The sequence below is a fragment of the Eucyclogobius newberryi genome, unplaced genomic scaffold (genome assembly GCF_026437365.1).
Source record: "Eucyclogobius newberryi isolate DKJ021-1_F unplaced genomic scaffold, fEucNew1.0.hap1 SCAF_7, whole genome shotgun sequence".
Taxonomy (NCBI): Eukaryota; Metazoa; Chordata; class Actinopteri; order Gobiiformes; family Gobiidae; genus Eucyclogobius; species Eucyclogobius newberryi.
The window spans coordinates 15,556,802-15,569,831 of NW_027316389.1; the positions used below are offsets into that span (position 1 = coordinate 15,556,802).

General features: G+C 38.4%; 1 protein-coding gene across 1 annotated transcript in view; it reads left to right on the forward strand.

Annotated features, from left to right (window-relative positions):
• LOC140349505 (protein arginine N-methyltransferase 8) overlaps positions 1-13,030 on the forward strand; it is a 30,862-nt gene that overhangs the window by 15,028 nt on the left and 2,804 nt on the right. Inside the window, exons 6-8 of the mRNA XM_072435862.1 lie at positions 397-484; positions 3,969-4,084; positions 11,363-11,513. Coding sequence (XP_072291963.1) covers positions 397-484; positions 3,969-4,084; positions 11,363-11,513 — 355 coding nt within the window. The remainder of the gene's footprint in view (positions 1-396; positions 485-3,968; positions 4,085-11,362; positions 11,514-13,030) is intronic.

Consider the following 13,030-nt stretch of genomic DNA (forward strand, 5'->3'; position numbering starts at 1 on the left):
ACCAGTCATTTTGAAGAATATAACATCCAGAAATAGGATCAATTACAAATGCTACAAATAGAAATATATCACTGTCCGACCTCGCACAGATAGATGTAATACTATAATATATAATGCAAAGCTAAAGCTGGTTTTCTGTATCAATAACACTCTTGGGCAAGTGTTTCCCATTTATCCACTTTTTAACATTTTGAAATCTTATTTATAGTTAAAGAGCGGCAGAGCGTGAAAGGAGCCCAGACAGCGCGCCGTGTACCCAGCGGCAACAAACAAACACTCCGATAATTCAAACTGAGCAATGAAATGTCACCGACGCTGTACTGTAGACTTTTTAATGCTGTCGGGATTAATTGCCGACTTGTTTCTCCTCTTTCCCCGGCTTCATTTGTCAAACAGAAACCCGGCGGATTGATGTTTCCTGATCGTGCCTCGCTTTATGTGGTGGCCATAGAAGACAGGCAGTATAAAGACTTCAAAATACACTGTGAGTTTGCTCTATTTACTGTTTACTTTGCGGTTCTGTGAGGAGGGCGAGCGGGGTCCAACCGACAAGATTTTTTACTATTTCACTGGATAAGTTGATCCAGTGAAATAGTAAAAAATCTTGCAGAAATTTGTGTCAGAAACTTCAAAAAACGTTTCACACACTATTTTGTTTTGCAACTTGACATTACGAGACATTTTGCACGAACCCTAATAGACAACAGACACATGTCCAGAAATCTGAGGCATTACCGAGGAAACACAGATGATTTACTGTAAAAGCAGCGGTCAGAAGTTGAACGACTCGAGGAAAAACGCATTAGATCATCTGTGGGTGCACGGCGGGTTTAAATTTCAACATTTTTTAAAGAACTGTTATGAAGGTTGAATAGTTTTTACAGATCCTGATGTGCTTTGGCAGTGCATATTATAATTTAGTTGATAGACACGCGAACATCTCAAAGTAAAAGCAGCAATTTGTTTAGTCATTAATTATATTTTGAAGGTTTTTTTATAGCCTATGCATTGATGTTTTAACAGAAAAATAAAATAATGAATGAATGAAGGAATAGAATAAAAAACATTGTCAGACATTTACTCAACCACTAAACAATATATCTACAATTTCTTTTGATATCATCATGTAAAATATATACACTGTAGCTCTAAACATTGTGAAGATTTATGTACCTAAAATATATACAGTTAAGCATCAAGCTTGCGGCATATTTTTTTTTACTATTTGTGTACAAAAAATGTTCAAATGTAAAAGGTTTTCCCATTCACCTGCAGTGTCTGACCTTAAACGGAGGGAGGAGAGAGATTAAAACGTAATGCACTTCTGTATTTCGGTGCTAAATTTGGTCTTTGCGACATATTCACCATATGAATTATTTATTTAATAATTCAATATTCCATTTTGTGAGATCTGAAATGTCAAAAGCTATTCTATGAAGTCGTTTTAAGCTTTAAAACAGCAGTAAAAAGGTGTTGCCCCTTACAAATAAACTATAAATAAGAAAATACTGGAAGTAAATATAGGCCCAAACACACAGAAGCTGGTCAGCAACATTGGCTTTTCTTCCTCAGTGGAGCACGACTGGGGGTCATAAATTATTTTTATATGTCAACAATCCCTCCCAGCCCACTCTAAAACAGGCGGCACTATAATGTGTGAAGAGCTTCGCCGCTGGACACAGAAGAGCGTTACTTTATGGCTTCTGGTAAACAAAACAGACCAAAGCCTTTGAGGCCTGTGCGGGAATTACTGGTAGTTATGGAGATCAGAGCAAAGAAAGTAGAAAGAAAGAAAGGCAACAAAGAAGAGAAGTGTGGCTATTGGAGGAAAACTTGGAAAGGAAGGAAGAGAAAGGTGAGGAAGAAGAATTTATGACATGATGTTTTTGCATTAAATCGGTGCTAAAACGTGCTAATTAAAACAAAAAAGATTTACTTCAAAAGGGCAAAAATATCACTTTGTATTGTTGTTTGAAAGATTAGACAGCCAAAATATTTTATCTGTTGAGGTGAAGATTAATGTGCGCTTTGTTGCCCCTGTAGGAAAAACTGATATTTTTGTAACTTTTTTTTGATGATTGAGTTTTTTGATCTCATAGATAATAAATCGCCCACTTCTACTTTTGTCACACAGCCTCATACTTCTTCCTCTGCAGCAAACACTTCACCAAAAGAGAAAGATGTATCAAACTTCTCAACCTTTTTAAGTCGCGAACAACTGTTGGCTTTTGAAATCCCCAAACCCAAAAAATTAGCTTCACTGCAAAACGATAAAATAGCCTTATATCTAATGCTTCACTTTATTTTTGTATATATGCCAATACAATTTAACCTGTCTGGCTAAAATGTAGGAATAGTTTTGTTATATCATCTGGGACCCCCTGAAATAATTCTGCATGGTATAAATACATTTTAAAAAGGCTGCAAAAAGAGCCGATAAACATAAAAAAGTTAAGAAAGTTATATTTCCTTCAACTTCAGCAGCAGAACTATCAACAATTGCTTGTGTTTAGGCCCTGAGAAGTACATTTTGATATTATAGATAAAGATAGGACATCACTTCAAACAAATAACCTGAACTTGCGGAATTCTACATCCTATTACCGTATTTTCGGCACTATAAGGCGCACTGTCAATGAATGGTCTATTTTTGATAATTTTTCATATATAAGGCGCACCGGACTATAAGGCGCATTGAGCCAAACAAAACGTGTACCACACAAAATCGCTTCCAGGTCAGTAAGCACAACCAGAATGTATCCACATATAACGCGCACCGCATTATAAGGCGCACTGTCAATGAATGGTCTATTTTTTATAATTTTGTGTATATAAGGCGCACCGGACTATAAGGCTCACTGTCAATGAATGGTCTTTCATTGATATTTTTTCATATATAAGGCACACTGGATTATAAAGCGTTGTTTTTGGAGAAAATTAAAGGCTTTTAAGTGTGCCTTATAGTTCCGAAAATACTGTAATTTACTTTACTCCTTTAGCCTAATTACACTTCACTCATGAGTCACAAAATCCTCAACGTGAAAGGCAATGTTGTTACAAAATGCTCCATGACAAAGGTTTTCAGTGTCGCTCTAAATGTGATGTTACGGTGGTAAAAGTCTTGAAACAGCAGTCAGTTCCTAGGTTATGCTGACATGCGCAATATCTCTCTCTCGTAGTATCTGCAGAGTGCTAAAAATAAAAAGTACTCCATTTAAAGATAACAATGCGGTGCCCTCTCAAACTTTCATCCCAGGAGGCAGGGACGTGGAGACGACCTATAATCCGAAGCGCTCTACTGCGCCTCAAGCATCTTGTGGCCATTAGGACTCGAGTGGGCACTAACAAATGCAAATAATGTACAGTGCAGCATCCTGAGGCTTAGTGACCTCTTCATTACCACCAGTGCTCCGGTTCGCCGCGGCAGTTTCCTCTTTTTAGGTCTCGGGTACAGACAATGATTCTCTATCTTAAGTAGCAGCATGAATAATGGATTAGCTCGACGTTCTTAAGCAGAGTCTGAGCGTCGAGGTGGTCGCGGAGCGTTCAAGCGGGCGGATGTTTACAGATGGCTCTTAACGCAATATGACTTTCTTTTGTCTATATATTTTATTAATAAGATTTAAAAGAAGTCCAGGGTCAAAAGACAGCCTTATTATGAAAACATCCTTAAGCATTGGGAGGTTTAAAGAAAGCAGAGTGGAAAAAGGCTTTAAAAAATGCAAATGTGCTAAGCTTTATACAAAATTATAACTCTACGTGTGCATTAAATGAGTCATATGTGTATTAAGTAGACTTTTTAAACCAAGTATAAAGGCATCGCTGTGGTAACTAATGTCAATAACACAACAAAATAACAATTCTGATGGTCTGAGGGTCAAAGCAAATGCTAATGAATGTTTTTAGCTGTTACATATAAACATTCCCGACTTAGCAGTGTTGAGACGTGAATCATTCTCCCTGTGCAGGGTGGGAGAATGTCTACGGCTTCGACATGACCTGTATTCGCGACGTGGCCATAAAGGAGCCGTTGGTGGACGTGGTTGACCCCAAACAAATGGTGACCACCGCCTCTTTAGTGAAGGTGAGTCACGCCGTCTTCATCGCTTAAACGCATGAAAAAGTTGTCAGTTGAAGCACTACTGCACTTGCTCTTTTCTGACTTCACAATACAATGAATGTGGGTTAAGTTTAGTAACCGCATTCAATCTGACAATTACAACTGCTCATAATCCTTCTTTTTACTGGCTCACGTTTGTCTGGGCTTAGTATTTATGGGAGCAGCTCCTTCTTTGACTTTCACGTTCTTCTTCTTCTTTTCTTCTTTTTCTTCTTCCTTCTTCTTCCTCCTTCTTCCTTCTTCCTTCTTCCTTCTTCCTCCTCCTTCTTCCTTCTTCCTTCTTCCTCCTCCTTCTTTCTTCTTCCTTCTTCCTCCTCCATTTTCCTTCTTCCTCCTCCTTTTTCCTCCTTCCTCCTCCTTTTTCCTCCTTCCTCCTCCTTTTTCCTCCTTCTTCTTCCTCCTTCCTCCTTCTTCTTCCTTCTTCCTCCTTCCTCCTCCTTCTTCCTCCTTCCTCCTCCTTCTTCCTCCTCCTTCCTCCTTCCTCCTCCCTCCTCCTCCCTTCTTCTTCTTCTTCTTCTTCTGCGTTTCATGGCGGTTGGTATCCAAGTGTTACATTACCGCCAACTACTGCGGTTGTACATCTTCTTTGACGTCGATGTCTTTGTAAATAGTCCTACGAGACGCAACACTAAGCGCACGTTGCGTGACACAGCGGCGGGACTGTGACCTTGACGCTGGACTGTGACCTTGACGCTGGACTGTGACCTTGACGCTGGACTGTGACCTTGACGCTGGCCTGTTTTGCCCCTCCCGCTGCAGATAAGCCCGGCGTAGACGCTGTGCCGTGCATGTCGATCGCGGCCCCTTCTTCTTTTCTCTGATCGTGCACCTTGTCATGTTGACCTTCTTATCTCTGCTCAATGATTGGATGGTGGCTTTTCCCTTAAGTCACCTCGATCCCGGTGGGTTATGTCCGACGTGTGCGACGGCGCCTCCAGGGACACTCGTTGTCAAAGCGTTTTGCCTTCTTTGATACGGCTAGATGTCTGTGCGATAACGTGACTGATTGAAGTAGAAACCGGGCTGGATAGATTTGTGTGTATTGTGTTTCCAAACCTTATTATCCAAGTCTATAGAAAATAAATAACTTGTGTGCGATTGGAGCTTTGCGCGTAATGCACTGCAGACAGCAAAGTTTGTCTTGATCAAACACGGATTCTTGTTCAGTTCTTTCTGGCTTGGTTGGTGCGGTCCTGTTGTAATCCTAGTTTAGTCCTGTTCTAGTCCTAGCTTAGTCCTGTTCTAGTCCTAATTTAGTCATGTTCTAGTCCTAATTTAGTCATGTTCTAATCCTAGTTTAGTCCTGTTCTAGTCCTAGTTTAGTCCTGTTCTAATCCTAGTTTAGTCCTGTTCTAATCCTAGTTTAGTCCTGTTCTAATCCTAGTTTAGTCCTGTTCTAATCCTAGTTTAGTCCTGTTCTAATCCTAGTTTAGTCCTGTTCTAATCCTAGTTTAGTCCTGTTCTAATCAGAGTTTAGTCCTGTTCTAATCCTAGTTTAGTCCTGTTCTAATCCGAGTTTAGTCCTGTTCTAATCCTAGTTTAGTCCTGTTGTAATCCTAGTTTAGTCCTGTTCTAGTCCTAGTTTAGTCCTGTTCTAGTCCTAATTTAGTCATGTTCTAATCCTAGTTTAGTCCTGTTCTAATCCTAGTTTAGTCCTGTTCTAATCCTAGTTTAGTCCTGTTCTACTCAGAGTTTAGTCCTGTTCTACTCAGAGTTTAGTCCTGTTCTAATCCTAGTTTAGTCCTGTTCTAATCCTAGTTTAGTCCTGTTCTAATCCTAGTTTAGTCCTGTTGTAATCCTAGTTTAGTCCTGTTCTAGTCCTATCTTAGTCCTGTTCTAGTCCTAATTTAGTCATGTTCTAATCCTAGTTTAGTCCTGTTCTAGTCCTAGTTTAGTCCTGTTCTAATCCTAGTTTAGTCCTGTTCTAATCCAAGTTTAGTCCTGTTCTAATCCTAGTTTAGTCCTGTTCTAATCCTAGTTTAGTCCTGTTCTAATCCTAGTTTAGTCCTGTTCTAATCCTAGTTTAGTCCTGTTCTAATCAGAGTTTAGTCCTGTTCTAATCCTAGTTTAGTCCTGTTCTAATCCTAGTTTAGTCCTGTTCTAATCAGAGTTTAGTCCTGTTCTAATCCTAGTTTAGTCCTGTTCTAATCCTAGTTTAGTCCTGTTCTAATCCTAGTTTAGTCCTGTTCTAATCCTAGTTTAGTCCTGTTCTAGTCCTAGTTTAGTCCTGTTCTAGTCCTAATTTAGTCCTGTTCTAGTCCTAGTTTAGTCCTGTTCTAATCCTAGTTAGTTTAGTCCTGTTCTAATCCTAGTTTAGTCCTGTTCTAATCCTAGTTTAGTCCTGTTCTAGTCCTAGTTTAGTCCTGTTCTAATCCTAGTTTAGTCCTGTTCTAATCCTAGTTTAGACCTGTTCTAGTCCTAGTTTAGTCCTGTTCTAATCCTAGTTTAGTCCTGTTCTAATCCAAGTTTAGTCCTGTTCTAATCCTAGTTTAGTCCTGTTCTAATCCTAGTTTAGTCCTGTTCTAGTCCTAGTTTAGTCCTGTTCTAGTCCTAATTTAGTCCTGTTCTAATCCTAGTTTAGTCCTGTTCTAATCCTAGTTAGTTTAGTCCTGTTCTAATCCTAGTTTAGTCCTGTTCTAATCCTAGTTTAGTCCTGTTCTAGTCCTAGTTTAGTCCTGTTCTAATCCTAGTTTAGTCCTGTTCTAATCCTAGTTTAGTCCTGTTCTAGTCCTAGTTTAGTCCTGTTCTAATCCTAGTTTAGTCCTGTTCGAATCCTAGTTTAGTCCTGTTCTAGTCCTAGTTTAGTCCTGTTCTAATCCTAGTTTAGTCCTGTTCTAATCCTAGTTTAGTCCTGTTCTAGTCCTAGTTTAGTCCTGTTCTAATCCTAGTTTAGTCCTGTTCTAATCCAAGTTTAGTCCTGTTCTAATCCAGGTTTAGTCCTGTTCTAATCCTAGTTTAGTCCTGTTCTAATCCTAGTTTAGTCCTGTTCTAGTCCTAGTTTAGTCCTGTTCTAGTCCTAATTTAGTCCTGTTCTAATCCTAGTTTAGTCCTGTTCTAGTCCTAGTTTAGTCCTGTTCTAGTCCTAATTTAGTCCTGTTCTAATCCTAGTTTAGTCCTGTTCTAATCCTAGTTAGTTTAGTCCTGTTCTAATCCTAGTTTAGTCCTGTTCTAATCCTAGTTTAGTCCTGTTCTAGTCCTAGTTTAGTCCTGTTCTAATCCTAGTTTAGTCCTGTTCTAATCCTAGTTTAGTCCTGTTCTAATCCTAGTTTAGTCCTGTTCTAATCCTAGTTTAGTCCTGTTCTAGTCCTAGTTTAGTCCTGTTCTAATCCTAGTTTAGTCCTGTTCTAATCCAAGTTTAGTCCTGTTCTAATCCTAGTTTAGTCCTGTTCTAATCCTAGTTTAGTCCTGTTGTAATCCTAGTTTAGTCCTGTTCTAGTCCTATCTTAGTCCTGTTCTAGTCCTAATTTAGTCATGTTCTAATCCTAGTTTAGTCCTGTTCTAATCCAAGTTTAGTCCTGTTCTAATCCAAGTTTAGTCCTGTTCTAATCCTAGTTTAGTCCTGTTCTAATCCTAGTTTAGTCCTGTTCTAGTCCTAGTTTAGTCCTGTTCTAGTCCTAATTTAGTCCTGTTCTAATCCTAGTTTAGTCCTGTTCTAATCCTAGTTTAGTCCTGTTCTAATCCTAGTTTAGTCCTGTTCTAATCCTAGTTTAGTCCTGTTCTAGTCCTAGTTTAGTCCTGTTCTAATCCTAGTTTAGTCCTGTTCTAATCCAAGTTTAGTCCTGTTCTAATCCAAGTTTAGTCCTGTTCTAATCCTAGTTTAGTCCTGTTCTAGTCCTAGTTTAGTCCTGTTCTAATCCTAGTTTAGTCCTGTTCTAATCCTAGTTTAGTCCTGTTCTAGTCCTAGTTTAGTCCTGTTCTAATCCTAGTTTAGTCCTGTTCTAATCCAAGTTTAGTCCTGTTCTAATCCAAGTTTAGTCCTGTTCTAATCCTAGTTTAGTCCTGTTCTAATCCTAGTTTAGTCCTGTTCTAATCCTAGTTTAGTCCAGTTCTAATCCTAGTTTAGTCCTGTTCTAATCCTAGTTTAGTCCTGTTCTAGTCCTAGTTTAGTCCTGTTTTAATCCTAGTTTAGTCCTGTTCTAATCCTAGTTTAGTCCTCCTGTTCTAGTCCTAGTTTAGTCCTGTTCTAATCCTAGTTTAGTCCTGTTCTAATCCTAGTTTAGTCCTGTTGTAATCCTAGTTTAGTCCTGTTCTAGTCCTAGTTTAGTCCTGTTCTAGTCCTAATTTAGTCATGTTCTAATCCTAGTTTAGTCCTGTTCTAATCCTAGTTTAGTCCTGTTCTACTCAGAGTTTAGTCCTGTTCTACTCAGAGTTTAGTCCTGTTCTAATCCTAGTTTAGTCCTGTTCTAATCCTAGTTTAGTCCTGTTGTAATCCTAGTTTAGTCCTGTTCTAGTCCTATCTTAGTCCTGTTCTAGTCCTAATTTAGTCATGTTCTAATCCTAGTTTAGTCCTGTTCTAGTCCTAGTTTAGTCCTGTTCTAATCCTAGTTTAGTCCTGTTCTAATCCAAGTTTAGTCCTGTTCTAATCCTAGTTTAGTCCTGTTCTAATCCTAGTTTAGTCCTGTTCTAATCCTAGTTTAGTCCTGTTCTAATCCTAGTTTAGTCCTGTTCTAATCAGAGTTTAGTCCTGTTCTAATCCTAGTTTAGTCCTGTTCTAATCCTAGTTTAGTCCTGTTCTAATCAGAGTTTAGTCCTGTTCTAATCCTAGTTTAGTCCTGTTCTAATCCTAGTTTAGTCCTGTTCTAATCCTAGTTTAGTCCTGTTCTAATCCTAGTTTAGTCCTGTTCTAGTCCTAGTTTAGTCCTGTTCTAGTCCTAATTTAGTCCTGTTCTAATCCTAGTTTAGTCCTGTTCTAATCCTAGTTAGTTTAGTCCTGTTCTAATCCTAGTTTAGTCCTGTTCTAATCCTAGTTTAGTCCTGTTCTAGTCCTAGTTTAGTCCTGTTCTAATCCTAGTTTAGTCCTGTTCTAATCCTAGTTTAGACCTGTTCTAGTCCTAGTTTAGTCCTGTTCTAATCCTAGTTTAGTCCTGTTCTAATCCAAGTTTAGTCCTGTTCTAATCCAAGTTTAGTCCTGTTCTAATCCTAGTTTAGTCCTGTTCTAGTCCTAGTTTAGTCCTGTTCTAATCCTAGTTTAGTCCTGTTCTAGTCCTAGTTTAGTCCTGTTTTAATCCTAGTTTAGTCCTGTTCTAATCCTAGTTTAGTCCTCCTGTTCTAGTCCTAGTTTAGTCCTGTTCTAATCCTAGTTTAGTCCTGTTCTAATCCTAGTTTAGTCCTCCTGTTCTAGTCCTAGTTTAGTCCTGTTCTAGTCCTAGTTTAGTCCTGTTCTAATCCTAGTTTAGTCCTGTTCTAATCCTAGTTTAGTCCTGTTCTAATACAGGTTGAGTTCCAGGTTTAGTTCCAGGTTGAGTTCCAGGTTTAGTTCCAGATTTAGTTTTAGGTGTATTTCCATGTTTAGTTCCATGTTTAGTTCCATGTTTAGTTCCAGGTGTATTTCCAGGTTTAGTTCCAGGTTTAGTCCCAGGTTTAGTCCCAATTTTGACATTTCTGTGTACCGTATTTTCCGGACTATAAGTCACAAATGTTTTCATAGTTTTGGCCGGGGTGCAATTTATACTTATATACTTATACTCTGGAGCGACTTATGTGCTATTATTTGTTACTTTCACCCTTGCGACCTTATTTCATTCTCCAGTGCAACTTATATTTTTTCTTCTCTATTAAACACTTTTTGGCTGGTGCCACTTATAGTCCGTAAAATACAGCAGCCTTTGTGTTAGAATGCATTTGTAATATAGGGCAGATCATGACATTTACTTGTTTACCATCACATCTGCTGAGTCGTATTATACAAGGGAGAATCATTACTATTTGTTTCTTTTTGTTGAGGTTGTTCCCTTTCAAAGACGTGACTCACACAATCCACTCTCAACTGGGCTCGGGGAGTCGAGTACTGGTGCTTCATGGTGGATGACTGAATGAACGGTCGTCTGTCAGCCTCCAGACTTTAGCTGATAACTGTCCATTAACATGTGACTCAGACCCCCACATGACAGCACGGCCAATGAAGGACACTACATTTTCATTTGTATATGTATATGTGACTTTGAAGGATTGTTTTTAAATGTAAAATTTGAATTAATTTACATTTAAATAATGAACTTGGTATACAACACAAGCCTCATTCATATTAAGCCCATATCTACCCCACAATAAGTTAGAATTTCATGTTTGAAGGTCATCATCTATTAGTTTAAAAGTCACAGTCTTGAGTAGAAAGTCATAATTAGTAGTTCAAAAGTTAAGTCGGTGTAGTCCCTCATTTGCCCTGGAATAGTTCAAAGTAGAAAGTTCAAAGACATCATGCTGTTTTTTAACTCAAGATGTCTCGACTCCCGTTCAGAACACATTTTCAGTCTGAAGATGGCAGTCGACGCGTCTTGATTTCCAAATGACAACCTTTTAAATCTTTCTACCTTTTTATTTTCTATCTATTTTATTTCCACCAACAATGTCACGTCAGGAGCTGGATTTGAACTCATAATAATCGCTTTTAAACACAAAATTGTGGCATTTAAACTGGGTTTTATTCTTTCATTTACTAGCAGAAAAGGGCTTCCATACACTCCACAGTCAGAAAACATGCAGTGAATATCTAGAATATCTGCCCCCGACACTAAGAGAAAGCCGCCCTGGATACAACATGTTCTTTTCCTCTGAACACAGCTTTGTACGTATCAAATGCCCTGTTAAAACTAGAGACATTTAGACATTTGAAGCGTCCCGTCTGTATGAGCACAGCTTGAACTGGTAATCGTACTATTGACCACACATTATAAAGCATGGCACTGTCTGGGATGCGCTAAATTGACTTTTTGACCATTTTATTGCAGTATAAAGTTGTTTCTTCATCAAAAACACATCTGTAGTTGTGTTATGTTTCTTATATCTCCTCCTACTGTACAAGCACTGACCAATCAGGAAGCCCTCTTAATCCAGTCCAGGTTAGAAAGGTATCAGAAAAGCAGTACCACCCTTCAAATCTGTTAGACCGTTTAGATTCATCCTGACAGCTTGAAGAAAAACGTGTCGGTGACTGTCTAATGAATGATGTATTTGCTGACTTAAAGGGAGTGACGGACGACAGCGCGAGCTAAAGTGCATCTGTCTGGTTTGTGTCTCCTGAAGGAGGTGGACATCTACACTGTGAAGTCTGAAGACCTGAACTTCAGCTCAGCGTTCTGTCTTCAAGTCCAGAGGAACGACTACATCCACGCGCTGGTCACCTATTTCAACATAGAGTTCACCAAGTGTCACAAGAAGACTGGATTTTCTACTGGTAAAACACTTGAAGGCTGAGATAAACTATAGAGGGACGTTTTCTTTTTGTTTTATGTTCTGAAGGACTTTTTTTAGGCCTAGTTCCATTTGTTTGACATGTTTTGTTTTTTTACTTGAAGGGCTTAATGTTAGTCTGACATTGCAGCACTTAAGAAACGCTCTTGTTTATCAAATATGCTACACAAATAAAGTTGGCTTGGATTGGAGGATCAGCTGAAATGGAGGATTATATTGCATAAAAAGAGAGGAAACTGTTAAATTAGAGACAGATTATTATTTTTAAAAACTACTTTTATGAGTTTTTGTGTATTATAACAGTGTACCTTGATCATATGCCTACTTATGAGTTGTGTTTTGATTGATTGGTGCATGTTTGAGTAATCCGATATTTCACCTTATCTACTGTTCAAAAAGTCAAAATTCGGACTTGTGCATTTAGGGTTAAAAATGTCACATTGCTGCACAAAAAAGGAATGAAATGAATGAAAATCTCCTGCTTGTTTTGGTGGAATTATTCTGAGAAAAGGTGAATGGACCCATTTTTTATCATTAATAATAATAATAATAATAATAACAACTTTTATTCATATAGTGCTTTTCAGTGACCCAAAGACGCTGAACATATATAAAAAAAAAGGGGGGGGGGTATTTACAGACAGGGGGGACAACACGTACAATACACATTAATATACAGATAAAATGAACAAGACAGAAGAAGTAGAGAGAAAAAGATGGGGATGTAACAGGGGGTAGAAGAATAGGCAATGGGGTAGAGGAGGCTAGGGGTAGGGGAGGTCATAAGCTTGGGTGAAGAGGTATGTTTTTAGGCGGGATTTGAATGTTGTGAGTGAGGGAGAGTGGCGGACAGGTTGGGGGAGGGAGTTCCAGAGTCGGGGTGCTGTTCGGGAGAATGCTCTGTCGCCAAAAGTTTTGAGTCAGGATGTTGGTGCAGTCAGGGTGAGAGATCACTATTCCAGTTTACAATGAACTGATTTTAAATAATGAGCTATGCATGTCATAGTTTAGTACTAAATATTCCCCCCAAAAGGCATTATGTCTTCTTTAAAACACAAAAAATGTAGAACTGTCACTTAGACATGGACTTATTAAACTTGACAAATACCTTTTTGCTGCAAATATATGCTTTTTCCTCAGTCTCTTTTTGACAGTGTTCTTATTATACTCAAGAGTCTAATTTTGCTTCAAAACTTTAAAAACAAATATCTATATAAATACCTAAGTTGCAAAAACAGATATCTCCATTTAGAAAAATTGTCAGCAAGTTTTATTTTTTTTTAATTTGTTGCTACTCCTTCTGTTCAGATATGATCAATGAAGACAAATGGAGAAAACATTGCTAAACAAAAGCCTTCGATCACTTTTCTTTAAAACGAGCACTTATGTGTCGTGAAGTCTTCATAGAGACATTACGGATCTTTCAACACTTGAGAACACGCCAACTCCACACAGACTGACCACACGACCATTATAACCACGTCTGTAACAATAGTAATT